Raw genomic sequence first — 25,489 nt, 5'->3', positions numbered from 1 at the left:
ACGGGCTGCGGGGCACAGCTCCGCCATTTCCCATTGCACGGGGCTTGACACCCTGCACCCGTGGGCCTTCGTCCCTGGTTATTTTGGGGTCAGCACAAGGCTGCATCCTGGCAGCAGACCCCATCCAAGACCTTCAACAAACCTCAAATTCCAGGGGCCCCCTCGCCACGAGGCTGCTCCAGAGAAGAGCTTTGCAAGTGGATGTGGATGTCGGGAAAGGGAAGGGAGGCTCCGAAGGGAAGCTCCATGGGGCTCTGGATTTGGCAAGGAGGTGACTCGGCACACGCCAGCCCGGTGATGCACCTGCGTGCTGCCACGTTGCACGGCTGCGTGTCATGGAAACACTGACACAGCCCCGCACCAGCGTGTCGCAAACTGCAACGGGGTAATTAACCATCAATACGTAATGATCTTCACTGCTGAGATGAAAAAAATCAACACGCAGGCTGCTCGGCAGTGGGTTAATCAGCCCGACCTGTCGGTGCTGTGAGAGCTGACGGTGGGAGAAGCTCGTTGGGGCAGGATGCAGCCGGGCGCTGCGACGTCTTGCCGAAAGTCCTGCCAAAGTTGGATCAGACCCTTTGGGAGCAGCTCGTTGCACTCGTCTCTGCTTCCTGACCCACCTAAAAACGCCTGGGTCACATTTCCTAGCCCTCTTCCCTGCAATGAGGAGGCAGAAAACTCTTAAAATCTGTTTTCCTACCGAAATGAGGTTAATGGCGAGCTGGTGTCTGCCTGTCTGTGCCTCCCTCCCCGAGTGACTTCTCAACCTGCTGGCCTGCTGCATGCAAATTCGGCGGAGGGCTCACAGATAACTAGATCTATGCAAAAATGATGAAAGGAGGTAGCTGAGTGGAGGAAAGGAATCTTGTAAATGCCCCCAGAACAGCTGTAGCGTGAGCTCATGTATTATTAGACACCAGAAAATCCACGTGGGAGACGCTGCTTACAAACGCTTTAACCACAAAAACATTTTCAGTCTCAGTTCGTACATTTTTAGGCACCGAAGGTGGCCTCGAGACACAAAACCATAGGAAACGAGACCCGAGTAGTTCCAGCGCTCACAGGGCGACCTTGTTATTTTAACGAAAACCGAAATTCTTCGGCGCTCGCCGTGATCCCCGGAGCCAAGACTCTGAGGAAGAAGAGCGTAAATCACGACCCGGAGGGCCAGCAGCGCCGTGGCCGGACCCAGTTCTGTGACTCAGCACCGCTGCTGCTGTTTGTGCCACTGAAACCGAGAGAGAAAGCTGGCCCCGTGCCACCGGCGGATGGCATTGTTGGGAAGAGCGCTGCTCCGCCGCGCCAAGCAAGCCCAACAAAAAGCCGTGCTGGCCGTCGGGGGACGCGCCGGAATAACTTCCCCTGCTGAAACAATGCAGAGCGGAAACCTTTTCAAGTGGTTATTACCGAGGGGAAAATAATTTGGCTTTTCTAAACATCCTCTGAGGGTCTGACAATACCTGGGAAGGCTAAAAGACTTTTGCAATTCTTAATTGACTTTTCAGCCATGTGGCCGTGTGTCTCATTGGGGCGATACCCGGCTCGGGCTCTGGACAGTCAGACTTTCCCTTTCCAGCTCTTGCCAGGCTCCTTTCCTGCCTCTCGTGGGGACACCAGAAAGTGTGCAGGATACTTCCATCTCTACTCGCTGCGCTCTGCCCTGACCGAGGGGATTTGGCCCAGGCGCTGTCGGTGTCAGCGAGCACCCGCATGCTGTCCTATCCCATGGCCCTGCCCCGCTCCTGGCCCTGGCTTCTCGCTGCCAGCCACGCCATCGCCACACTCTGCAGCTGCCTCCAGGCTTCTCCCCTCGCTCCAAACCAAGCCAGCTTCCCTGCGGCTTGCACCGCGGCTTCCCGACGTGCCCGGGTTTTGATGTATGCTTTCCCTGACGCTTGTGCGGCTGGAGGAGATGCAGGGCCATTGTTGGAACATCCTTTTCCATATCCCCCATTAAAGGGCTCTGTTCCTGTTTAGCTGGATTTCTTTGTTTTAAGTAACCTCAGTTATTTACTTGTGGCCTTAGCGCTATGTGTGCGGTGCACCTTACTGCTGCTTCGCGTATTTCCAGGATCTGGCATTTAAATCTGTTCCACCTCACTCCTATTCTGGGCTAACTGCGTTAAACCCGGGCTACCCTGAGCCTGTTTGGCCTTGCTGCCAGTAGTTCTGCTCAGCGTGGCTCTGCAGCCTGCGTGGGTCCCATGTTTAGCTTTGGACGTAGTTCAGTCCTGCACGATGCATCAGCTCCGTGCGCTGCTCCTCTGCCTTTGCGCTTTTCTCTTGGGCCTCTCAGCAGCTCCACGGCCCCGTTCCCTCCCCTACGTGTGCCCAGACATGTTTCAGCAACGGGGATGCTCACGGTGCTGGAAAATGTGCCAGGGTAAGGAGCTGGCGATGAGCAAAGTTTCTTCGTTATCCGTCGGGATTTCTCTGTTGGTCCGCTGCCAGGTCCTCGTGCTTCCGAGAGGCTCCTTTTACAAGATTCAGCTGAACGTGTCAGTTCGGCTCCTTACCGGCGCTGGAAAAATGTACTCGCTGCCCTTGAAGGTACCTTGAAAGGTGAGCGGAGCCCGAGCCCCGCTCTGTGTCTGTCCCATCCAGGCGCCCCACCTGGCCGTGGGGAGCCCTTTTTGCCATCCGGGTGATTTTTAGGGGGCTGCACCAGGCTGGAAGGGGGCATGGGGAGAGAGGGAAACACTCAATAATGCCCAGGGAATCCCGTTATGGGTTGAGTTCCCTTTGGGAAGCGGCACAGCAGGGACCCTGCAAGGCTCAGGGGTGCTTTGCCAACGCCTTGCCCCATGTCAGGAGTCGGCAGCTCTGTATTTCTGACACTCATAATGAAATCTCACTGCGCTGTCTTATTTTCCTGGTGGATGAGAGGGCCCGTTTTGATTTCAGAAAGGAATTTATCATATCTTCAGGGGTTACACCCATTCCTGTCTTTCCCTGCCAATTTCTGTGGCTTCGTAACCTTTCTTTTTCCTACCAGTGGTTTGCCTTTTCCCTGCTATCCGACAGAGGAGTGCAAGCAAGGGTGGAAGCTGCAGTAATTCAGAGCACCTGGGAGCCCCGAGCTGGCCGTATGCTGATTGCTAAGCAACGCAGAAAAATGTTTTTCCTGTTTTTCTTTTGGTTACGAGCACCTTAGGTGGTATTTGTTAAAAGAGCTGACTGAAACATTCCGGCAGAAAGGTGATAGGGAGATAAAAGCTGCCTTTAAAGACAAATGGCTCAAGAAATACGTCTCCATGTCTGCAGCGTGTCCGGCTGCAGCAGCCCCGTGCCCGCTGACCTCGGCTCCAGGAGCCCAAAGTTCAGCCGAAGGGGAGAGGCTGCAGCTCCCACTCGACACGGGGATGTCTGGTGCTAAAAGCAGCTGGGGATCCAGCGATCCTCCCCCAAAACCAGCCAGCCCTGGGCAAGCTGCTCTGGTTGTTTCGCTGCATCCCCCTGCTGCTGGCCGCCCTGCGAAGCGCCGTGAGGTCTCTTGGTGCTTTTCCCAAGATGGAGCCTGTTGTCTTTGGCTCTCTGGGCGTGTTTCAATGTTAGCAGTCGTATTTTGCCTCTTATTTTTTTCTGGGTATTTTCTTTTCGCTGTAAGTGGCTGCGTGACTTCTTTGTGGCAATGTCCCCGTGCGCCTTTCCCCAGAAGTGTCCGCACGAGGTGTGCTGTGGTCAGTTGTTTCGCAGAAAGTGGCTTTGATTTCCCCGTGCACCTCGTGCCGGCCTTGTTCTGCTGAATTTTAGAGGTCAGCAGGTCCGAAAACCTGAGGTTTACGTTATCATCTGCTGCCCTAATGGAAGATGCTCAAATATCATGGCAAAGCGGGTGGTGTGAGCGTTAGGATGGAGTGGAAATATTCCTGCAAGCTCGTTAGTCTTCCAGGCCGGTGGCATAATTGTGCTGCCATGGCCGAGCATCAGGCTCCGCAGGAGGCTCCGCAGGAGGTGCTGCGGCCCAGCTGCTGGCGGGGGGCTGCAGGAAACCAAGCCCGGCACAGAGGGATGCAGAGGTTCAGATCCTGATTGCCCGGGGATTTGGTGCGCTTCCTTCGCTGGGCACTGACGATAACTTGGAGCTTGCCTCGCTGCCTGAGATGTTTGGTGTGCTGCTGGAGGCTGCGCTCCTGAGTCAACCCGGTGCCCGATCCTGCTGCCCGTGGTTGCAACAGGGGTGGCAGCAGCACAGGCACCGAGTGCAGGAGAGCCCGGGCAGCCTTCCCCTGCCAGCACAAATTGCTCCTGTGGCAGAGAAAGGGCCCAAGAAACGCCCCAAACCTGGAGGCAGCGCTGGGTCTGAACAGCTGGGCTGAGGGATTCCTAAAACACCCTGGCAAGCGGTGTCTGGCTCGCCCCTAAAATCTGGATAAAAACTGTCATGGATTGTGATCACGAGTGGGAACTGGGGCTGTGAGAGACGGGGCTGGCTGGGATCCATTGGTCCCCAGCTAAATTCTGGGAGCTGCTGCTCTAACCTAACATCGGCGTGCAGGGGGTACTGAGCGCAGCACTGATATCGCTGCCCCTTCTTGCACAAGCTGTGAGGTTTTTTCCCTGGAGTAGAAGAGGAAGTGGTGCTAGTTCTTTGTTTTATAAGAAACGCTAATAATAATAATAGTAATTTTCCAGTTGTGCCTGGGCCTTGGAGAGGCGAGGGCAGTGGAAGTGAAAGTTTCAAATGAAAATCTGAACACCCAGAAAGTTTTGATTCAGGACTCAAAGCAAGCGGTAACAGACAGCCCAACTTCCAGTTAATAATTCTTTTCTATCAACAGCGCTTTTCCTCCCAAGTGCCTTACAAACAAGGATGCAAAGGGCTTCCCCAGCCCCTACGGCCTCCATTTTACAAGCGGCCGGGCACGGAGCGCTGCGGGGACTGACCCGATGTGCTTCGTGAGCTGGTGCCAGCCACGATAATGTCGCAACTCCCATTCCCAAACTCTGATTTTCCAGACTCCCGACTGATGGGGAAAAGCCCCGGTGATGTGGAGTACGGGAACAGGGTCAGCGCGAGTCATGTCCTGCAGGAAGCGTGCTGGGAAGACCTGCCCCGCAGCGGAGGACGGTGAAGGAGGGCAGCTGTCGGCAGGGCTGGTGGAGCTTCAGGATGCTCAGGGGCTGTGGGATGAGCTCGGAGCTCAAACGTGCTGGGGAGAGAACTCGGGGTGTGCGCTGAGCCCTGGTATTGAGGGAGAAGCCAAGGTCTGAGCCTGCAGGTGCTGACCCAAAGCTGCCGGGAACTGGCGTAGCGTTTGCAGAAGGCCCTGGTCGTTACCCGTTCCGCATCGTTAGCCACGTGGGGAAGCCTGGGGGCTGGAGGCTGTGGCAGACGAGCGAGCGCAGGTTTGTGATTTGGAAGTGCATGGGTTTGTGTTTATTCACTCAAAAGCTCATTGCAGGGTGATGGAAAGAAACCAAGTGAGGGATTTCCCGCAGCACCCGGTTCCTGCACCCGTCTCTGCTCCTGCGCCTGCTGAAGTCGCTGGGACATTTATGGCTGACGTCAATGCAAAGTGCTCGGTGTGTTGTGAAAAGCTTTTGCTGAGTTTGCCAAATGTAGAATGATTATTATTTTTTTTTAATGAGTCACTCAATCGTAGATGGTTTCCTTAAATCCCCTGCTCCGGGAGTCACACGTATAAAATCATGGTAACTTTCAAAAATTTCTCGACCTTCAAGGGGGAGAAGCTTGAGGGTGTGATCCAAGTGTTGCCTTTCAGCTCTACGCTTAGAGGCAAAGACGGAGCCCTGAAAAGTTATTTGTTTCAAGTCTCACGGTTTTCAAGAGCTTGGCCCCTGAAGGCTGAGTGTTTGGGGTTAGCTGCGCTGAGCAAACATCCTGAACTTGGGCTCCTGACCCCGCTTTGAGTGTTTTGCTTTTCAGGCCCAGAAGGTTCCCAGGAGAGGAGAAAGGAAACTGGCTGGCTATTTTTAAACCCTCTCAGTTGCCTTCCTGCTTTATATTATTTATTATCCATTATCAAAAGTGTTTCTCCCCTGAAACTATCTTTAGTGGTCAACCGAGGGACCGGTGAAAATTGCCCATCAAACAGAGCTGCAACTTTCCGTAGAGGTCAGACGGAGCTGGAGGGCTTTGCAGGGTTTTGCCAGCTGCAGATGAGTGGTGCTATTATCTGTGATGTGCACGTGAGCAGTGTCAAGTGATTCCCATTGTGGGCTGCAGTTTCACCACCCCGAGAGCCGAGTACCCAAGGAAAGCAGGGTCTCCTCTCCCAAAGACCCCGCAGCCCAGAGGGGCGGCACCAGTTCCCCCGGCTGGGCGCTGCCTGATTTCTGCACGCACCCAGCTAAATGATGTGTGTGTGACCACCACATTTTATTGCACATCTCGCTGTATCACGCGGGTTCCACGTGACACGGCAGCGGTAAAATCAGCATCGCCCCCAGGAAGCATCCCAAAGGCGCGGGGCTGCCTCGGGCAGCGCAAAGCCCTTGCGCAGGGCTCGGTCCCCTTTCCCAGGGTGTCCCTGGAGGTCCCGTTGACCCTCTGTGGCTCCAGATAAGCGGGACAATAGCCCGCATTGTCCTCGCTCATCCTCCTGCCTGGTAAATTTTCAAGTTTGAAGAGTGTTGCAGCCCTGGCAGCTTTGTTAATCCTTTCCTGCCCGGGCAGGAGGTGCAGGTGGTGGTGCCCTGGGCAGAGCTGGCTGTGCAGGCTGTGGCTCCATGTTCTCCTTGGAAATAAAGCCACGGGGCTGGACGGCCTGGGAGGCTGATGTTATTTCAGCTGTGCAGAGAGAGCTGAGGCGTAAAAGTCTGGGTTTTGGTGGTGTCAGCAGCAACTGTGATGCAGTTTATCGGCAGGGCGTGAGGAGGGAAGGGGAAGAGGCAGGGGAGGGTGATAGCACGCCGCGCTCAGCGCGGAGGGGTGGTGAATGACGAGCAGGTTTGCCTGTTTCTCTTTGCCTCTGAAAGTTATGTGCCGTGGTTTCAGCATGGGCTTGGGGGCTCAGAGCCTCCCTAATACGGGATCTGCAGCCCCAGTCTCCCTTTCCCTGTGTCCCTGCTGGGCCGTTTGTTGGTGCCCTGGACCCCAAGCACTGGGAGCTGGCATGGGGATGGGGTCAGACCCTGCTCCCAGCACTGGCTTGCTGTGGGGCCCCACAAATGTCCCTTCATCTCCGTGGGGCCATCACCCCATAATGTCCAGCTGGGGCTGGGCAGTGCTTCCAACACAGACAGCACCGCGGGGGGCTGAGCCCCCGTGATGAGATGCAGCCCGGCTGAGCATTAACACGTGCCCTCAATCTCCACGCAGTCCCAGAATTATCAGGGTAACATTCCGTGCTGGGTTTTGGCTGGGGTGGTCTCGGGACCCCGGCGCTCCCAACCTGGGGGCGTGAAGCCCCCCCCCTCCCAGCACCGCGTCCCCCCAGTGTCACCTCCGTGCCTCGCCCCCCGCGCCCCCTTTTCCCCCCAGCTCCGCGCTCTGCCGTGGGGGGTGGGGGGGGGCGGCCCCCTCCGCAAGCTCCCCCCTCCTCCTTCCTTTCCTGGCTCCGTCCCCGGGGGGGGCCGAGCCGAGCCGTGCCGGGCCAGCCCCCGGGGCGGGCGGAGGCTTTAGGGGAGGAAACCAGCGCTCGGCTCCGCGCTGCCACCGGGCTGCTCCGCCGCTCCCCCGCGTCCCCCAGCCCGGTGGGGTTAGGCTTAGGGCGTTAGGCTTAGGGTTGGGGGGCCCTGTCCCGTCCCCCCCCCCCCCCCCCCCCCCCCGTTTATCCCGGGGCTGGCCGGGGATGCGGTGCCCATGGTGAGCCGCCGGCACCATGCCGCCGCCGCGCCCGCCCCCGAGAAGATGTTCGAGGGCTGCCGGCGGGCGCGGAGCCTTTGGGGCGGCGTGAGGCTGGAGGTGGCCGGCGAGAGCAGCCCCGTGGTGCTGCACAGCTTCACCCAGCTCGACCCCGACCTGCCGCCGCTGGAGGTGAGCAACGAGGCGTTTTTTGTTTTTTTTTTTTTTTCTCTTTTTTTTGGGAGGGGGTGGGCTCAGCCCGCTGGGAGCGGAGCCCTGGTGCTCGTCCCTTTGTGGTTTGGGGCTCGTTTGCAGGATGGGAGAATCCGGGGTTAGGTATGGGGACGGCTGGGGCAGCCTGTTTTATTTCTTTCCATTTATTAAATAACCGGGTGCCCCTGCTCGTCTCTGCGCTCTGTCCCTGGGCCATCGAGGGGCAGGCAGGCAGCCAGACCGGGCTCTGCTGGGGAAAGCAAAGGGCCTCTCCCCTCTCAGAGCAACCAGGGCAAGGGGGCAGATTGCTAAAAGTGGGGGCTCCTAATAACTCGTTTGAGCCCACCAGCTGCTGGAGGTAGGAAACTGCTCGGATCTGAGCTGCCCATAAGGGCTTCAGGCTCATCCAAGCCCCGTAAGTGTCCTCTGGGAAGGTTATGGGCACCAGGAGGACTTTGCTGGAGGATGCAAAATATTTGTGCTCCTTTGGATTCGACCCTGGGCGCTTCAGAGCCGGTCCCCTGGAGGTCTCAGCCCGACCGGTTTGTTGATGGCAGCTGTGCGGGGAGGTGGAGGCAGAGGCACCCAGAATCATCTGAGTCAGAGCTCTGCCTTTTTTCTTCGTAATGGATGATCGTCTTCTGCGCGCCAGGAATGTCATTGATTCTGAGTAAGCGGCGTGTTAGGAGCAGCTCAGCTGGAGGAAGGTTTTGGCGTTCAGAGGTGGTGGTTCCACAGCAGCACCCGAGCCCCGTTGGCTGGCGGCACAGGGGTTAAGTCAGCGAGGGTCAGGAGCCTGGCTTTGCTGGGATTTAGAGCCAGCTGCAGATGTGCTTCGTGGCTCTGGCTGCTTCCCGCTGGAGGGGGGGCGGCTGGGGGGGGGGGATCACCGCTGAAACCTCTGCGTTACTGTGCAGATATCCGGGGAAGGGAGCCAGCGTTTCGGCGGCGATGGCTCCTTCTCCCTGCTCCGAAGGATCCATCCCATAACCTGCACTGCAAAGTCCTGCTCAGCCGGGGACAGGATTAGCGCAGGCTCCGGCCGTACCAGCTCTCCTCCGGCCTGGTGGTCAGCTCTGCCGAGAGTTCACGAAAACACCATCCGGCTTGCTTCCCCCCCCCCCCAGCTCCTTTCTCCTGGGGGTGGGCGTGCTGACATTGTTCGGCGCACATCATCTGGTTCGTGTTATGTCTGGCAGGAAGTCCAGCCTCTCCGGCCCGCCGCGCTCCGGGAGGCTGCAGGGCCGCGCTTTTGGCAGGGGGAGTGAGAGGAGCAGGGAGGGGGCAGAAGGGGGGGGCGATGCGGCTTGTCGTGGTTCTACCCCCCCCGGGAAAGCTGTCCCGTGCACCCCTGGGGATGAGGCCTTGGACCTCGGGAGGGGTTTGGCTGCATCGTGGGGAATGGAGGCTGTGAAAGCAAAGTTTTGGGGGCTGAGAGTGGCTTTTTGCCCCAGCGTGGCAGAGAGAGGTGAGCGTCCTCCAGCCCTCCTCTGCTGTCCTCTCTGCCCAGGTTTCCCCTCTGGGCTGTAACGTGGCTCCGTGCTGCGTAACAGGCAGAGCAGTGCCAGCATCCCAGCGCCTGGGCTTTCCTCCTGGCCCCGAGGAACTTGCTGACAAATTCCTCCTTCCTCTGTGCCATCCGTTCACGAGCGGAGGCAAGAAAATGCACGGCCGGGAGCAGGGTTCGGTGACCCACTGCCTCTCGAGCAGCTCGGAGAGCCTCTAACCTCCTTGTGCTCCCGGGTGAGAGCTCCGTGGTGTTCTCTGGGCCGTGTGGAGTGGGTTTTGCTCACTGTCGTTGCACTGCACAACCGGGAAGGCAGAGAAAACAGAGTTGCTGTGACAACTGTGCTGGCAGCAGCCTGGTGTGGTTGTAATCCTCGGGTAAGGTTTCTCTGTGAGATACGCCCTGGGAGGAGAAGGCGGATTATTTGAATGCCCCCCCATAGACCATCGCTGTTTTGCTGAGCTCCGCTTCTGTCCCTGTGGTGGAAACCCGGGGCTGTGCTCCCCACTCGGCCCTGCACTGGGATGGAGCTGGGCTCGGGGCCGTGCCAGCTGCTGGGGGCCATCGCCTGGTCCCAGGGGAATACAGAGGATCCCTGGAAAGCTGCTGGGCAGGTGGTGGGGAACACGGATCCTGTTTTCCGCTGAGCCCCTGCGGATGGCTGTCAGTGGCAGGGCCCTTGGCCTGTATCCCAAGCAACGGTATCGATCTCCCAGGCACCGCGCCGAGGTGGCCATTCGAGGGCTCGCGGCCACGTGCTGCCAAGCGTTCTCCTGCTGATTTTAACCGTGGGGAATGGAAAGTTTATACCGAGCCTCTCTAGCGAGGGACTGGCCAAGCTGCTTTGCACACCTTTTGCTTTGTCCTTTTCGGTTCTAATCCAGCCCAAATCAGCAGTGAGTGTCACAGTGTGAATTTATTTGGTGGTTCTCCTTGCTGGAGATGCGTGCTGTAAGCACAACTGCAGATGACACAGACTGAAACTTTCATGAGACTGGCATCGCCGAACCTCCAGACAAATGGTGAGGGCTGACGCATATTGAAAAAGCTTGTATTGTTGCTATTTTGGCTCTATTTGTTTTCTGAACAATTAGGAGACTTTCAGTTGCTAAACACATCCTCGAAAACTTGAATTGCTCAGCCCAGATGCCTCGGAGGTCAGTGCTTGTGCTTTATAGCCGAGAAGGAGGGGTGAAGATCTCTCTTAAAAGCCATTTTCTTTTAGCTTCCAGTGGTGCCTGTGGAAGAAGATCCTTTTCTCCCAGCCTCTTCCCCTCCCCGAGGCATAACCTGATATGCCCGGTGCAATTTGCGAGAAGAACATCATCTGCTGGTACTTCTCGCATGGGGACCTGCCTTGTGGCTCCCTTCCAGAAGGGTTTGAAGGCGGCGGCGAGGCTGGGAGCAAGCTGAGATGCTGATTGTTGATGGCTGCTGCAGGAAGGGAAGAAAGGAGGTGGGAGGGAGTTTTGATTATTATTTGATATCGTTAGAAGTTGGGGAGAGGTTCCAAAATGTGTTTGTATAAGGATCATGTTACTCAGGGGCTGCCATGCCCTGTTTCCATAGGGGTAGGAAACCCTCCGGTACGGGGATCTCACTGAGGCTTTAGTGCTGGATTGGCAGCCCTGGCAGAAATCTTGCTGGGCTCCACCTGGCCTCCAGGGTCCTCACTTGACCCTCCAGAGCCCCCCAGATCACACTATTGCTCTGCTACGGCCCTTTATGTCCTAGCTGTGGGTGTGGGATTACCAGACAGGGACAACTAAATGCAAGCTTGGAGAGTTTCTACACTTCCCTGTGCCCAGGTTTGGGGGTGGAATGAGCTCGGATTTTGCAGGAAAAGAGCAAAAGGACTGCTGAGCTGCAGGGATGTCTCACTTACTCAGCTCTTCTGCTGTGGTGCTGGGGTGGTTGGCAGCAACCACCCAACATTTCAGGCCAGAGCACAGCCTGTTTTCAGGGACGTGCGAGTTGGTCCGGCCATAGGGACTGACTTCACCATGAGTGGCTTCTCCATCACCCTTTCTGCCTCTCTAATTGCCGGCCGCTGCATCCCCCGAGGGACATGTAATTGAAGGAGCAGAGAGCTTATTTAGGTCACTGCAGACCACATGTACAGGCTGGGCATCCCCTGCTTGTACTTTCTCTAGCACTCTTATCTCCAGAGCTGCCTGAGTGACTGTTTTTCAAGCAGTTGTGTTCCTTTTATTTGGATGCATACTTGCAGCAGGGCTGTTTCAGTTCTCAAATATTTATCTCCCACGGACCCAGCAAGGGGGGGGAGAAAGCTGTAGCCAAGGAGCAGGATTTGGACACAAGGCTGGTTGTGACGGGCGAGGGAGCGCGCTGCAGCTGGGGGGGGCCTTCCATACATTGCTTTGTTTATCCCGTGCTCTTCCTGTGCACAGTGCCGGGTTAGACACAAGGGCAGCATCCTTGGCCTACCCAAAACGTGTGTTGCTTGTCGAAGGCCTGCGGGACCTGCATTCTGCATCTGTGCGCTGAAAGATGAGCCTGGTGTGAATGCTCGTATGAGGAGGTGCTTGGTGCCCAAGAGAAACTGGTTGAGCATTGCGCTGAAACCGTATCGCAGCCTCATAGCAAGCCTGGAATAGCTGTGGGTGGTGGAAGAACTGAGTAGTTCGGCTCCTTCAATTGTCAGAGTTTCTCGTTCCTGTCCCAGCACAAGGACCGACCACATGGTGCAGCCCTGACCCCCAGAGCCCATCCAGCTCATGCAGCACCCTCTGTAATACCGATGTGCCTGGACTTTGCTCCTGAGCTGTTACGGAGCCCTGAGCTCCGGCACGAGCGAGCCCAGCCGCTCCCCAGGGATCGGCCCAGGGCCCGATAAGCGAGGGCAGGGAGCGGGCGCTGCCCGGCGAGCCGGCTCAGGGTGCCGCGGCTGGCCAACACTGAAGTGGCTGTGCTCACGCGTGTAATGCTGTGTTTGCAGAAGGGCTCTTGTGGAGTGGCCTTTTGTTCCCGTAACACCTGGCAGCAGCTCTCCTGGAGGCAGGAGAGAAGTCCTTCCCAAATCTTGGCAGCGAGCTCACACCATTCTTCCTCAGTGCGATGATGTGGTGGCTGCAGCGCCCAGCACCACCGCTCCTCTCCATGCCTTTGGTTTGGTTCGTGGTTATGACATGCAAACAATCCCTAAAGCTGACAGCTACGTTCCAGGGCTTCCTTGGTACAGGTTCCTACAGGGCACCACATTTTTATTAGATAACCAGCGAGAGTTTAGCGCACCTGATGGCTGGTAGTTATGTGACAGCGAAACACCGGTGGGGATGAAGCACCGCAGAGGCATGCGTGCGGCCCGTTTATCTCGCATAGCTCAGCAGCAGTGAGTTTGCTTTCATTCCACCATCGGTATGTCGACGAGCCCTGCTATGGGATGGGGCGAGGCATCCCCCAGCCCCACACACCGGGTCCCTGGGCACTGTGGAGGCAGGATGGAGGTGGCTCACATTGCCAGACAGCAGGCCGCGTCCTCAGAGCTGGCGGCAGAGGGAAAAAAAAATTCTAAAAAGTTGTTTTGACTTGCAAACAGCACAGATTGGAGAGGAAAGTCATCAGAGGCAACTTAATCTGGAATGCTGAGGCATTATTTTTAGCGTGGCTTTTCTTTCTGCTAACCACACTTTAACAAACAGCAGCTGAGCCGAGGGCCTGTGTGGAGACCTGGCTTTAAAGGGCTTGCTACCCGTCTTACCAGAGCTGCTCTTTATGTCAGGGAGCAAAACCACAGTGTTTCCCTGCTCTTTGCAGTGGTCGTGTCTCCATGGTGACCCAAAGCTGAGAGCCCTCACCTCTGAGGTTAGTGTTTTGGTTGTGAAATGATGTGTGCTGGGCTTGGGTTGCTCTAAGCCTGGCCTCGGCTCAGGAAACCATCCGGCAGCCACGCTGGGCAGGGCACAGCACGCTGCCCGAGGCTGCTGGTGGCCATCTCGCTGGGATTTCTGATTTTTTGGATGGCACAGGCTGCGAGATCCCGTCCCGGAGCCGCAGTGGGAGCTGGCGCTGGGACAGCCAGGGCTGGGCTCCCTGGCAGCTTGTGCTCGGCAGTGACTCAGAGCACAGCCGTGGTGCGCTGTGGGCGTCACAACAAAGCGCTCCTTCGCTCAGCTGCTTCGTTGGGGTAGTACCCCACAAAACCCCTCTCTCCCAGTCCTCGTTTCCACAGATTTCAGCACATTCCCCTGCAAAAGTTGTCTCTAAGAGGAGGGGAATGCTCGAGGCTTGATGACCCATCTTAGTCCAGGCAACATCATGTGAAAGGAGCCGGGGCAGGAAGGCGGGTGCTGCCGCCCGCTTTGCACTGACGCTGTCCCACTGTCATTTTGTGAGTCAACTTGTTGGTTGGATTTGTCCCCCAAACTCCTTTTGAACTCATTTTGAAGCGGAGTGCAAGCCATGGGGATGCTCAGCCCTAGTACCAGGCATCCGTCCAGCCCAGGACAGCAGACGAGCCCAGCTAGGCCCATGCTGGCTCACCTAGTGCTGCGTGCGGCACAGCGAGCCTTCGGTGCAGTTTTGCCACAAAAAAAAGCTTTATGATGTGAGGGAATGACTGCCTGCAGACGGAAGGGTAGATGGGAAAGTAGAATAACCCAGCATGAAGCTGTCTGCTCTCTCCCTGGCACCCCCCACATTTTGGGTAACGCTGGCAGAGGGTTTGCTGCTGCAGGTCCCTCTCTGGCTGATGCTCAGACAGGGTCAGCTGCAGGAGCCACATTTACAGGCATGGGGACAAGGGTCCTAGTAATTGAGGAGGGAATTGGGGCTGGGGGGGACTCATCCCACCCCGGACACCCACCTTTCTTTTGCCACAGCCTCTCTAGATGTGCAGGATCCGGCACACCCAGCTCCCGGGGCAGGGCTCGGGTCCAAGCCTCGCTGCTTGGGCTCCCAGAGTGCATGTTCAGGCACTTGACAACAGCTAGATTTTTTTTCTTTCCAGTTGTTTTCTCTCCAAAGGTGCCAATTAAAATTAAACTCTCAGTTGTTTCAGCTGTGGAAATCAGACCAACTTAGTTGACTTAGCATCCTGACTGCAGGCCCCCCAGGTGTCGGCTTGTTGACTCCTGCCTCTGTACCTGCTTGTATAGCACCTACTGCCTCGTTGACACCTAGTTAAGTAATGCTCTGAAGCTGAGATTTTCTTGATTACAAGGCAAAAGCGCTTGCTCTTCCTTCTTCCAGCTTCCCACAGGTGGCAAAGCCGCCGCAGGGAGGGGAAGAGGTGGCAGGGAGCCATCCAAGGGCAAAATGTCCCCTGCTCAGCCCCATAGCAGCCCTTCCTGGAGCAAAGGGGTGGCCAGAAGCCCACAGCTGGGATGTGGCGGCGGCTGCGGGTGGCAGGAGGAGGCTGGGACCAGCCAGGGTCAGCCCGCAGCTCCGCAGCAAATGGAGGCACCCGACGTCATGCCGGCCGGGGTGGGAGTCGGGTGCGAGGGGCACGGCCGGCGAACAAAGGCTCGCTTTTATTCCTTTCGCCAGCAGCCCCTCGCTGCTGCCTCCCTGCCCTGGATTGTTCGTGCGTTTTCTCTGCTTCAGCTGTTTACTGGGTCACCCTGCTGCGGACGCGCGCACAAAGAGCGAGCCATCCGCCGAGGCCGTCCCTGTGCCACCGGCACCGCAAGCCCCTCTGAGGCCCCAGGAGCACAGTGGTGGCATTGAGCCGGGCTGGGAGAGCACCCGAGCCTGCCCTGCTGGGGGCATTGGGAGCATCCCATCACCTCCCAGGCATCCTCCTCCTCCGGGATTTCGGGGCAGGGGGGTTCTGGGCTCGTCGGTCCCGCCCACGCTTCGATCGCACCAGTTTTGGTGGAGTGAACGTAAGTCGACGTAGGCCAGTGTAAACACATGGGTGGACACATTCACTTCACGAGGGCTTATTTTGGTGCAGCTTATCTACGCTAAGGATGTGTCTGAGCTGAATCAAAATGAACCTCGCTCAAATTGAAGCGAGGGGTTGCAGCGCAGTTACCGCGAGCCAGACGGCAGCCAGACAGCTGTGGGTTTTGGACAGCCTCCAGTTTGTCCACCCCAATCTGTGCACCTTTGAGATGACAGAAAGATAAGACTACTTTTTTTTTTTCCTTCTTTTTTTTACCCCCTTTGCAAGCCACAGCCAATGAGTGCACAGGCAGCTATGTACAGGTTATCCAGGCTGCTCAGGAACGGCGTGGGCAAAACTCCAGCCCCAGGTGTGCTCTTTCTTCGTGCAGGTCACCCACGTGGTGGGGGCAAGGGGAGGTTTGGGCAAAGAAGCTGCTTCTAGGGCAATTGATGCTTCTTAAAATTAAATGTTTGGCTGGTTAGACTGGCACGTAGGCTGCAAGCTGAGAGCAGGAGAATATTTATTGAAGGCTTTGTGTTTCTGGGAATGTAAAGACTTTTGGGAACACACTAGCTTGAAAATGCTGATGCATCCAAGGGACAAAGAGTTTCCCTGGAATTGCAACGACAAACAGATCTCTGTGTCCCGTGCTGGTCCTGAAGTCAGAAATATACTGGTTAACAGGCATTAAGACATAATTGAAAACTCAGCAGTGAGGATCCCAATGAGTTGCAAGGTCTGTCAGCTCCAACGCCGACCCAGGCGCTTCCCCTTCGCTGACACGCTGCGGTTCTTGCTGATGCAGAAGTAGCTCGCTTGGTGTGAAGGGCCCCGTTCCAGCATCGGAATCAACAGGGTAGTACGAAGTCAGGTAGGCTTCACTGTCATCTCTTTGGGACACACACGCTCTGTTTTCTTCACATTTGAACAAGGCGTTACAGGGCTATCATGTTGCATGGCACCTACAGGTGCTGCTGTACACCAAAAAATGCATTTCAGTATTGGAGCTTGTTTCTGTGATGTTCCTTGCAGATTTCTCTGTTCCACCTCGGTGAAACACAGACCTTTGTTCCGAGCCGAAATGACTTACCGTGAACCACTTGATCTTTATTTACTCTTACAGAGCAGTAGGCATTAATTTTTTATACACCAGTTGTCACCAGCCACGTGGTTCTGGTTTCACTTCCAGTAATTACCCTCCGGGCTCCGGGTGAGTTCATAGCAGAGCGGTGGCTCTGCAGGCGCAGGCCAGCTGCGTCCCTCGTAAGCAAGGCTGGCCGGGTAGGCGTTGGCGCTGAGCGGGGATGCTGCAGAAACGCACGCCAAAGTGATCACGAACGCAGAGCAAAGCAATGTGGAGCAAGAGCTGAAATTGCTGTGTCAGCCGGATCCTTTTTCCATGAACTTAGAGAGGAAGCAAAACCTGCTGCACTCAGTTTTCTGCTCCGCTTCAGCAGCCTGCGAAGGGAAGGACCCCTTCCTGGCACGTCCCTGGGTGGGAAGCGCAAGGGGAGTCCTGCTCTGGGGGCAGCCTAGGCTGGGCTTTTGCTTAGGATGCAGCTGCCTGGAGGTGCTGGTGGTCTTCGTGTGCTCCAGGGTGTAAGGAACGCAGGGTCTGGAGTTACACCGTCAGCCACCTGTGGTGTCTCTGGCACCGCCAGTGGCAGATGTAGCTCGCTTTTCTCAGGGGAGTCCCCAGAGCAAGCCCGATGCCCTGCAGCCCTCGGAGGCCGGTGGGGATGCAGTGGGCACGCAGCATTTTTGCAGGTCTGACCCTCGATTTCCAGACCATAAAAAGAGCGAAAAAGTTTCGATGTGTGGGAAGGCTCCCAGTTTTCTTTGAAAGCAAAACAAACGCGAACAGGGGAGGAATCCAGTGTATCTGCTCTGTCTCGTTTCTGGACCCAAGCGCTGAGCTCCTAATCCTCGCTCCAGCCACTGACTCACTGCGTGCGAGTCACAAGACGCCTTTGTACCAGATCCTCCAGCCGCTGCTTTCTCTTCTTCCTAAGCCACGCGGGCGGAGACGGCTGCCTTTGAATATCCTCCCCAACCACGCAGGGTTACGGACGCAGGCACCACCAGCAGGATCAGGCCTGCCCTGTCTCAAACAGTGCCCTCAGGCAGGCCCTGATGGAAGAGGTGCCAAAGCCTCCTGTGAGGCAGATGGGGGGGGGGGGTGACAAGTCCCCACCACCACCCATCCCTGCCTGGCGGTGCCCAGGGGGATTCATGGCTCCTGGCTGCTCCCCGTGGTCGCTGGCTGCAGTTCCCCCTGCTTAAACACCTGAAGCAGAGCTGAGCGTGTCAGGGAGCCCTGGCTGCAGAGCCAAGCAGCTGATGGGTGAGAACAGGCCCTCAGCTGTTGCCACTGTCCTGATATCCTGGCAAAAACACCCCCTTTTCACAGCGGGTTTAAGTTTAGCTTCTGGCCCTTTTTCTATTCTTTTCCTGTTTCCCCCTCTGTCGTTATTTTTTCATGGGCTGTTGGAACCGTTCCTGGTCTGAAGTGGCTCAGAGGAGGCAGGAAGGAAGGCGGAGAGTGTCGAAAACCCGAAGAAGAAAACACGTCCATCTGCTGAGCACCCCAGCGCTGCAGCTCCGCGCAGGGCAGGGGCCAGGATTCGAGCTCCATCAGCAGCGATGTGATACGGCACAGGGGGAGAGGAACGGCCTGAGATCGACCTGGAGTGCTGGCTGGAGACAGCCGTGATGCCCAGCATAGCTTGGTCACTGCTGGGTTGGTGTTTGGGAGCTCCTGGCCTCGATGGGGCTGCTGACCCAAAGCAAAGCACGTGCTGTGGGTAACCGTCAGCACCGGGTGCCTTGCCTTTCCCCAAGCACGGGAAGGTTCAGCAGTGTCTCCGGGCGGTCTCTGCAGCCTTCCCGAGCACGGCCGAGGAAGGGAAACCGCCGGAGAGTGCGAGGAGCAGAAGGGCTGCCCCTGACCAGCAGAGCCCTAGGGGAACATCAGCCCTGGGGGGATTTTGCCTGGAAGTCCCCACGAGGCAGGGTGTTGTAAGCTGTTGTGCTGCGTGCGCTTATTTTGGATGAGCGGGACAGAGGGCACTTCTGCTTCTGCGGTCTGTGTCTGTGGTTCACAGAACTGAAGTTGTTTTCCTTTCACTAGATGAAGGTGGATTTTTTTCTAATTTCCTTTTACATAACGCCATGCATTTTCGTTTACATAAGAGGCCCCAAAGTTACTGCCATGCGTTGCATGGGTTCAGGATCTGCTCCCGAGGGTGAAAGAGAAGTGAACTTGGGGCTTGTGTAAACTGTGGAGGACGTGGTCCTTGGTTTCTTTCGTTTCTGGAAGGGCCAATTTCCCATTACCAGTGGGAAGGAGTTATTGTGAGAAGGGACTGGAGACTGCAGAGCCCAAACCCGTTGTACCGCCTGTAGAACACACATTTTGTGTTGCCCAGCTGGAAGGGAGCAGAGTAACACAAACATCTTGATCTTTAAACCAGCGGTTGTTCAGGGAGCATCAGTAAAAGCACTTTAAGCAGTCTTGTCTCTTCCGTGTGTGCTGAAGTTAATACCTTTTTCCACTAACAGTTCATTATTTTGTGTCTTTGGAGGCCAATGCACTAAGCCAGGGGCACGGGGGAGCAGTGCTCTGAAGACCTGGTAATTGTTGGCTAATTGTGTGTGATGTGCAGGAATGTTGTCGTGCTCACAGTTAATCCTGTGCTGCGCTCCTGTCTTACTAAACCCACCTTTGTGATTTATCTCAATACTTCCTAGAATGCAGTTTCCTAGCCAATATTTTCTTTGCTGTTGGGATTTTGCATTTTTCCCCGTTCGGCTGATGAGAAGGGACACAGGCAGGTTCCCTGCTGCCCTGTGTCTTGTCCCTCACACCGCAGCCCTTCTTCCAGGCTTGCTTACGAACCTTGGCTAAATCCTAAAGCTCGTTATTAAACCTCTGTGTGAAGACGTGGGGTTCAACGCCGTGCTGTGTACCAGAACACGCGCCCGGGAGTGGAAGAGTTGATTGCACGGAGCAGGAATTCCTCCCTGGTGTAGTCACCAAGGCTTTGAACTCAGGTCCGGAGCTCCCTACTGCTCACACAGCCCAGGGCTATCCGCGGCTCCAAGAGGCGGTCTCTGAAACCAGGCAAGCCATCTGGCGCGGCCTCCAGTCTCATATTTCAGGGGATGAACTCCTGCCGAGTTCACTTACGGCTGCTTTTTGCAAAAGCCTCCGGCTCTCGCAGAATTGTGTGTCCGATTCCCCCCAGTTCAACGCGCGTGGGGTTCTCCCGTGCCCCCATCCGAGCAGGAGCAGGGCTGCGTGCTGAGAGGGAGAAACTGGGGGCACGTGCTTGGGTTTGATGTCTTCCCTTTTTTTGATGCCCATTTTCTTGACATGCTTTCTATCCCGTTTTCCGGGATGCTGAGTTCCTTCCGTATGAGTTTGGTGGAGGGTGCAAATGCTGTAATCATCAACGTGCTCAGAGTTGGTGCTGTCACAGAAAAGCTTTGCTGAATTTTGGTGCAGACACTTGAAGTGCTGCCTGGGCCTGTTGGCCACATCTCTGCTACCAACACAATGCAGTGAGTGGAAGGGGCTGTTCGCTCGCACCTCTGCTCGGCTATTTAGGTTAAGATGCTGGTGAAGGAGGCTTTGGTTGTGCCACTGAGGCCTGACTCACGTCTCCTTCTGCTTTCTGAGCTGGAAAACTCCAGCAGACAACCAGTAGCTGCTGCAGCAGCTACTTGTCTGTCAGAGCTCTTTTGAGACCATTCTGGGGACGTTTGTCTTCGGTTGACTTGCTGGAAGTCCTAGAGGGAGCTGGTGTGAATGCCAGGCAGGATTTCAGAGCCGTCGGTGCCCGTCCCATAACTAAGCCGTGGCCAGAGGTTCTGGGCTCTGCCAGCCCTGCCTCCGGTCCCTCATCTCCCCATGTGCAAAGGGAGAGACGTGGGTTTGGAGCAGGTGCTGAGGTGGGGCTTCCCCGGCTGTGTCCTGCCGCTGTTTTTTGCTCCATTAGTTTTTAACAAGCGTGTGCCGAATGCGCAATCAGCATCTCGGAGAAAGAGCAGGAGGAAAGAGGAAGCTCACGCAGAATATAAATAACCAAATTTTAAAATGTACCAGTGTAGCAGCTCGCCTGGCTCTTGGCATGAGCCTAGCTGGAAACCGCTCGGAAGCTGCGTACTGTGCGTGTGGTTTGCAAAGGGGGAACTTCGGGGGACATCGCACGAGTCAGCAAGACAGAAAATGAATGAATCTGACAGTCTCAAATATAGGAAGGAAACGAAATTTGCTTCTACGCACATTAAAAGTAGTTGCACCCTCTGCACGTGACATGAAATACAAGAGTGGAAACCCTTGCAGTTGTGGCAAGAGTTTCCACTGGAGTTGCACAGCAGCTGCCAATGATTCATGCATGGGACATTTTGTCCTCTCCTATGATTTGATTTCTTTATTAATTTAATTGCATCTCAACAAGCATCTGGTTTTGGATGGCTCTCTGTGTCTGGGGTTTATAACTGCCTAGCCAAATCTCTTTTCAGAGTTAGGGGGGTCTGGTCCTGCTGGAGGCGGAGCTTTCCTCCATCCCAAACTGGGACGTTTCCAAAGCTTTTCCTTCTGTATGTTGGAAACCGCTTCCACAGGTGGAAGACAGATGACCTGGTCGGCGTGGGATCGAGTTGGGTTGGCATGGGATCGCTCCAAGTGCCTGATGTGGACGCGGGGCTGCAGCGGTGTTGGCAGCGCTCTCTTGGGGTCATGCCGGTCCCCGTGGTTCTCTGCTAAGACGAATCAGCTTGTGCGGTCGTGAGCAGCTCACCTGGCCCAGGAGCACCTTGCTGCTCTCACCTTGTGGAGGAGGGCACCTGGGCACCCCGGTGGCTTCGTCCCCCTGCACCAGGGCCCAATGTCCGATGGCAAGGGTGGCCGCTCTGGCAGGGCTCTCAGCAGCCCAGGGTCTCACTGAGACAAGAGGGAGATGTGGAGGAAGGCTCAGGGCACACCTTGCTGGTGGGTGAGTGCGTTTCACTCTTGAAATTCAGGCCTGTCTATACCTGAAAGCACGTTTATGCTGTAACTTATCCCAGAGCAAGAGGAAGATGGATGCAGGCGTCCAGGATTTCTGTCTGTCTTTGTGTGGGTGCTGCCAGGGTCGGTTGGATGAGTTCGGGTGTTCACAGCTGCAGTTAGGAGCCTCATGGCACCTCGGAGCTTCAGCAAGCCAAACGCCTTGGCACGAAGTGAGAAGAGCAGGTTCAGTAGCAAGCGAGGAAGAAGTCCAATAACCCTGTCCTGAGGGATTCTCTGTCCTCATTCATTACAGCCGTGAGTAAGAGGCTCTTTAAAGTTTTCCCCTTGCTCTCTGAGCTGGTTGTGATTCTCTGCCTTAATTCCTTGCTAATAACAAGCGTTTGACGTGAGCACAGGGCGGTAATAACACGGCGATCGCTGCTGTGATGATAAAGGACGGTGGTGAGGAGCAGGTTAGAGCAGGCTTGGATCTGTCTGCTCAGGTTTTGTTCGGTGCTTTCAGCTCAGCATCTCCTGAGATGTGCAGCATCGTCTGGAACCGTGGTCCTTGTGTCCACAGGGAGGGGTTTGGGACAGGGGGTTTCATGCCCTGCAGGCTGCAGGGAAAGCTGTGGGCTGGCAGCGTGCCGTGCCCCAGCGTGTGGTCACCTCCTCTTGCTCAGGAGGGAGGGAGATCCCCGCAGTGTACAGAGGGATCTGCAGAAATCCTCTTAGGGAGGTGCTGATTCAGCAGAGCGTGGTAGGGAGAGGGCTGAGCTGAATCTGAGGGGGTCTCCACATCCCCAGAGCAGAAACGAGAGCCTCGTGGCTGGGTCAGGATGTGACCCGGGGGTGCAGCAACCTGTCTGTATGTCCCCGAGGCCACCCCACTGCTGCTCCCTGGAGTTTTCGCCCAGATTTGAGCTTCCCTCTTGAGTTTCTGTACAGTGTGCATGGCCAACGCTGCCTGGAGCTGATGGCTAGTTTGATTTCACGGTCATTATTTGCTATCCAACAAGGCTTGCGAGTGCTTGAGGTGCTCGGGGCAGATTACTGAGATTACATCCCCAAGGCTTGCAAAGATTACATCCAGAGCCAGCAGCAATGTCACCTTATGTCCTGTAAGGCCACAGGGAGGGAAACAGCCAGGACACAGGGACACAGAGACTTGGCTCTGCCTGGGTGCGGGCTCTGGGTTCAGCTGCCCCAAAGGGATGGTACTGCCAGCTTTGGGTTTGTGAGCGGGTGAGCAAAATCCCTTTGGCTTGCCGGGACACCCTGTACGGGCTCACGAGAGCATCTCTGCCACCTGTTACCCTCCTTATCTCATGGTGTATCTTGTCTCGTGCAGAGCTCCACACAGGAGATCGGAGAAGAGCTGGAGGATGGTGTGATCTACAGCATATCGCTCCGGAAGGTGCAGCTCCATCACACGGCCAACAAAGGGCAGCGGTGGCTGGGGGTAAGCGGGGGCTCCGCCAGCATCGCTCCAGGGGATGTTTTCTGATGTTTCCCTGCCAGACATGGTGACCTGATGTGGGGGCTTGGCAGGGTCAATACCAGCCCACATCCTGCCCTCTTCTTGTGTCCCTGGATGCTCCTGGTCTGGGAGCTCCTTCCAAGCCTTATCCCTAAATCAGGTATTTATTTGGGAGAGGGGGCCTGGGAGCACCCGCTGGCCTCTGCCCCATGGGAAAAAGGAGTGAGGGAAACAATGGGAAGCCCCATTTTGCAAAATGGGGCAACCCTGATTTGCATCTGGATTTCAGCAACCCTGAGGCTTCCCTCTTCTCAAACCCCGTCGGGGGGGTCCCAGGCACTGCAGGGGTCCCCGCTCCCAGCCGAGACCCAAAGAGCTCTTGCTGAGCTGGTGGGACCACGTCGTGCTTGCATGTGTCTGCTTCATCCAGCCCACTGACTTGTGGTCCTGTCCCGGCAGTTTGAGAACGAGTCAGCCTTAAACCTCTACGAGACGTGTAAGGTGCGGACGATAAAGGCTGGGACCTTGGAGAAGCTGGTGGAGTACCTGGTCTCGGCCTTCAAGGGCAATGATTCCACCTACGTCACCATCTTCCTGTGCACGTACCGGGCCTTCGCCACCACCAAGCAAGTGCTGGACCTGCTGCTCAACAGGTGAGGCTGCCCTGTGCCCTGAAACGCAGCTGGGGTGGCTGGTGCCCGAGCACCTTCGGCCGGGAGAGCTCCAGCATCTTCTGCCACGCAGTGGAGGTCTGATGGGCTTCTCCCAGCCCCATCTGCACAAAGGTTCTGGGGTGGGCTGGGGAGGGAGATGCTCATCCTGGCCCCCGGCAGAGCTGGGGGTGATGTGGAGGGAGAAGAGGCAGAGCTGAGTCCAGGACCCTCATTGTCTCCTTGCTGTGCCCCACCAGGTATGGCAAGCTCCACGTGCAGGCGAACGGGGACCACACCAGGCACGTTGTGGATGAGAGGATGGAGCTGAAGAAGTAAGTCTGACCATGCTGTGGGTCACCCGGAGACAGGGGGCTCTGCTGATGGCTCTGTGGTTCTTGCATGGAGGCATGTGTTGTCCCCACACGGGTACCTCGTGGCACCCGATTCTCACGTGGGCCTGCCCGCATTCCTCTCCCCACAGCACCATCTCCTCCATCCTGGGCGCCTGGCTGGACCAGTACTCAGAGGACTTCCGCAAGCCCCCGGACTTTGCCTGCCTCAAGCAGCTCATCTCCTACGTGCGCCACAACATCCCTGGCTCAGACCTGGAGCGCCGAGCCCGCATCCTGCTGGCCCAATTCCAGCAGCAGGAGCAGAGCGAGTCCGAAGCGGAAGGTGGGATGGTGGTTCCCTGCTCACGGGGGTGTTTGGGGCTGTAGGGAGAGTGGTACTGGTTAGCATCGAGGGTCTCCAGAGCCTCTGGTCTCGCCACGTGGCTAAACCCCTGTAAACACTGCCTGCGTTTACATGGAGATACACCGGGAAGCTAATCCAGCTGAACTAGAGGTGGTATTTCTAAGGGGATTAGCTAATCTGCTTTTAATCCTTCGTGGACACTTGTATCCAGGTGAAAATGCCTGACTTCTATCTGGGCCTAGTTTCTAGCCTAGTTTACTTGAGCAGACCGAGATTAGAAGTGCTGAGGTGGGATGTGGGTGTCCACAGGGGCTGGCGTGGGATGTGGTGCCGTGCTCAGCTCGTGGCCATGCTGCGGTGCTCAGCTTCGCGCTGTCTCTTGCAGCTGTGGACCACGGTGGCTGCACGTTCCAGCTGGTGGAGGAGAACGGGGTCGGGGACGGGAAGTCGGATTTCCTCTCCTTCTCCCCAGAGATGGTGGCGGAACAGTTCACGCTGATGGATGCTGTGAGTACTCATTCAAAAGGTGCTCTGCCCGCCTGCTGCTCGAGGCACAAGCCTGCCTGCTCCCTTGCTCCTGGCTGCCTCTTTTCCCAAAGAGACCCATCTCCATTCCCTTATCTTCCAGGAGCTGTTTAAGAAAGTGGTGCCTTACCACTGCCTGGGCTGCATCTGGTCGCAGCGAGACAAGAAAGGCAAGGAGCACCTGGCGCCCACCATCCGTGCCACGGTCTCACAGTTCAATAGCGTGGCCAACTGCGTCATCGCCACGTGTCTTGGAGACCGGTCCCTGAAGCCGCAGCAGAGGGCTAAGGTGGTGGAGCGGTGGATCGAAGTGGCTCGGGTAGGACAGCGCCATCCTTGCCTCCTGCCCCAGCCCAGTGCTGGGATTTTGCAGTCCATGAATTGCAGCAGGTCCCTTGGCTGTCTTTTTAACACGGAGTCCCCTTGTCTGTCCCCAGGAGTGCCGCATCCTGAAGAACTTCTCCTCCCTCCGAGCCATCCTCTCAGCTCTGCAGTGCAACGCTGTTCACCGGCTGAAGAAGACCTGGGACGAGGTCCTGCGGTGAGCAGCACCTGCTGGGGTCCTGTGGCTGCTGGGGGGTCTCGAGGGGGAGGTTGTGCTGTTGTTGTGGCTCTTTAAGGCGTAGAGGGGATCACTGCAGCTCTGGCTTTGCCCAAAGCCCAGGGATCTAAGGAGGAAATAAAGCAGCATTGCCTGCTTCTCCTTTCCTTCCAAAACACCCTGGAATAACCTCAGACAGCAAGGCTTGCTGGAGCTGTGAGCTTTGCTGGGGTCATTTGGGTGAGCAGAAGAGAGCCTGAGGAAGCGTGGCACCG

At 56.5% G+C, this 25,489-nt stretch overlaps 1 protein-coding gene across 5 annotated transcripts in view; it reads left to right on the top strand.

Moving 5' to 3' along the window:
* RALGDS (ral guanine nucleotide dissociation stimulator) overlaps positions 1-25,489 on the top strand; it is a 48,699-nt gene that overhangs the window by 17,792 nt on the left and 5,418 nt on the right. For 3 of the 5 annotated variants that reach the window (XM_040531618.1, XM_040531619.1, XM_040531615.1), the window contains exons 2-8: positions 22,671-22,781; positions 23,259-23,452; positions 23,710-23,784; positions 23,934-24,127; positions 24,534-24,655; positions 24,777-24,992; positions 25,111-25,214. In XM_040531618.1, the coding sequence (XP_040387552.1) occupies positions 22,671-22,781; positions 23,259-23,452; positions 23,710-23,784; positions 23,934-24,127; positions 24,534-24,655; positions 24,777-24,992; positions 25,111-25,214 (1,016 nt within the window). Of the gene's footprint in view, positions 1-7,554; positions 7,946-22,670; positions 22,782-23,258; positions 23,453-23,709; positions 23,785-23,933; positions 24,128-24,533; positions 24,656-24,776; positions 24,993-25,110; positions 25,215-25,489 lie in introns of those variants that run through there. The other 2 variants (XM_040531616.1, XM_040531614.1) reach the window with 2 other exon arrangements.

This window comes from Cygnus olor, chromosome 19 (genome assembly GCF_009769625.2).
Source record: "Cygnus olor isolate bCygOlo1 chromosome 19, bCygOlo1.pri.v2, whole genome shotgun sequence".
Lineage (NCBI taxonomy): Eukaryota > Metazoa > Chordata > Aves > Anseriformes > Anatidae > Cygnus > Cygnus olor.
The sequence above is the reverse complement of the archived record's forward strand: the minus strand, read 5'-3'. Positions and strand labels throughout refer to the sequence as shown.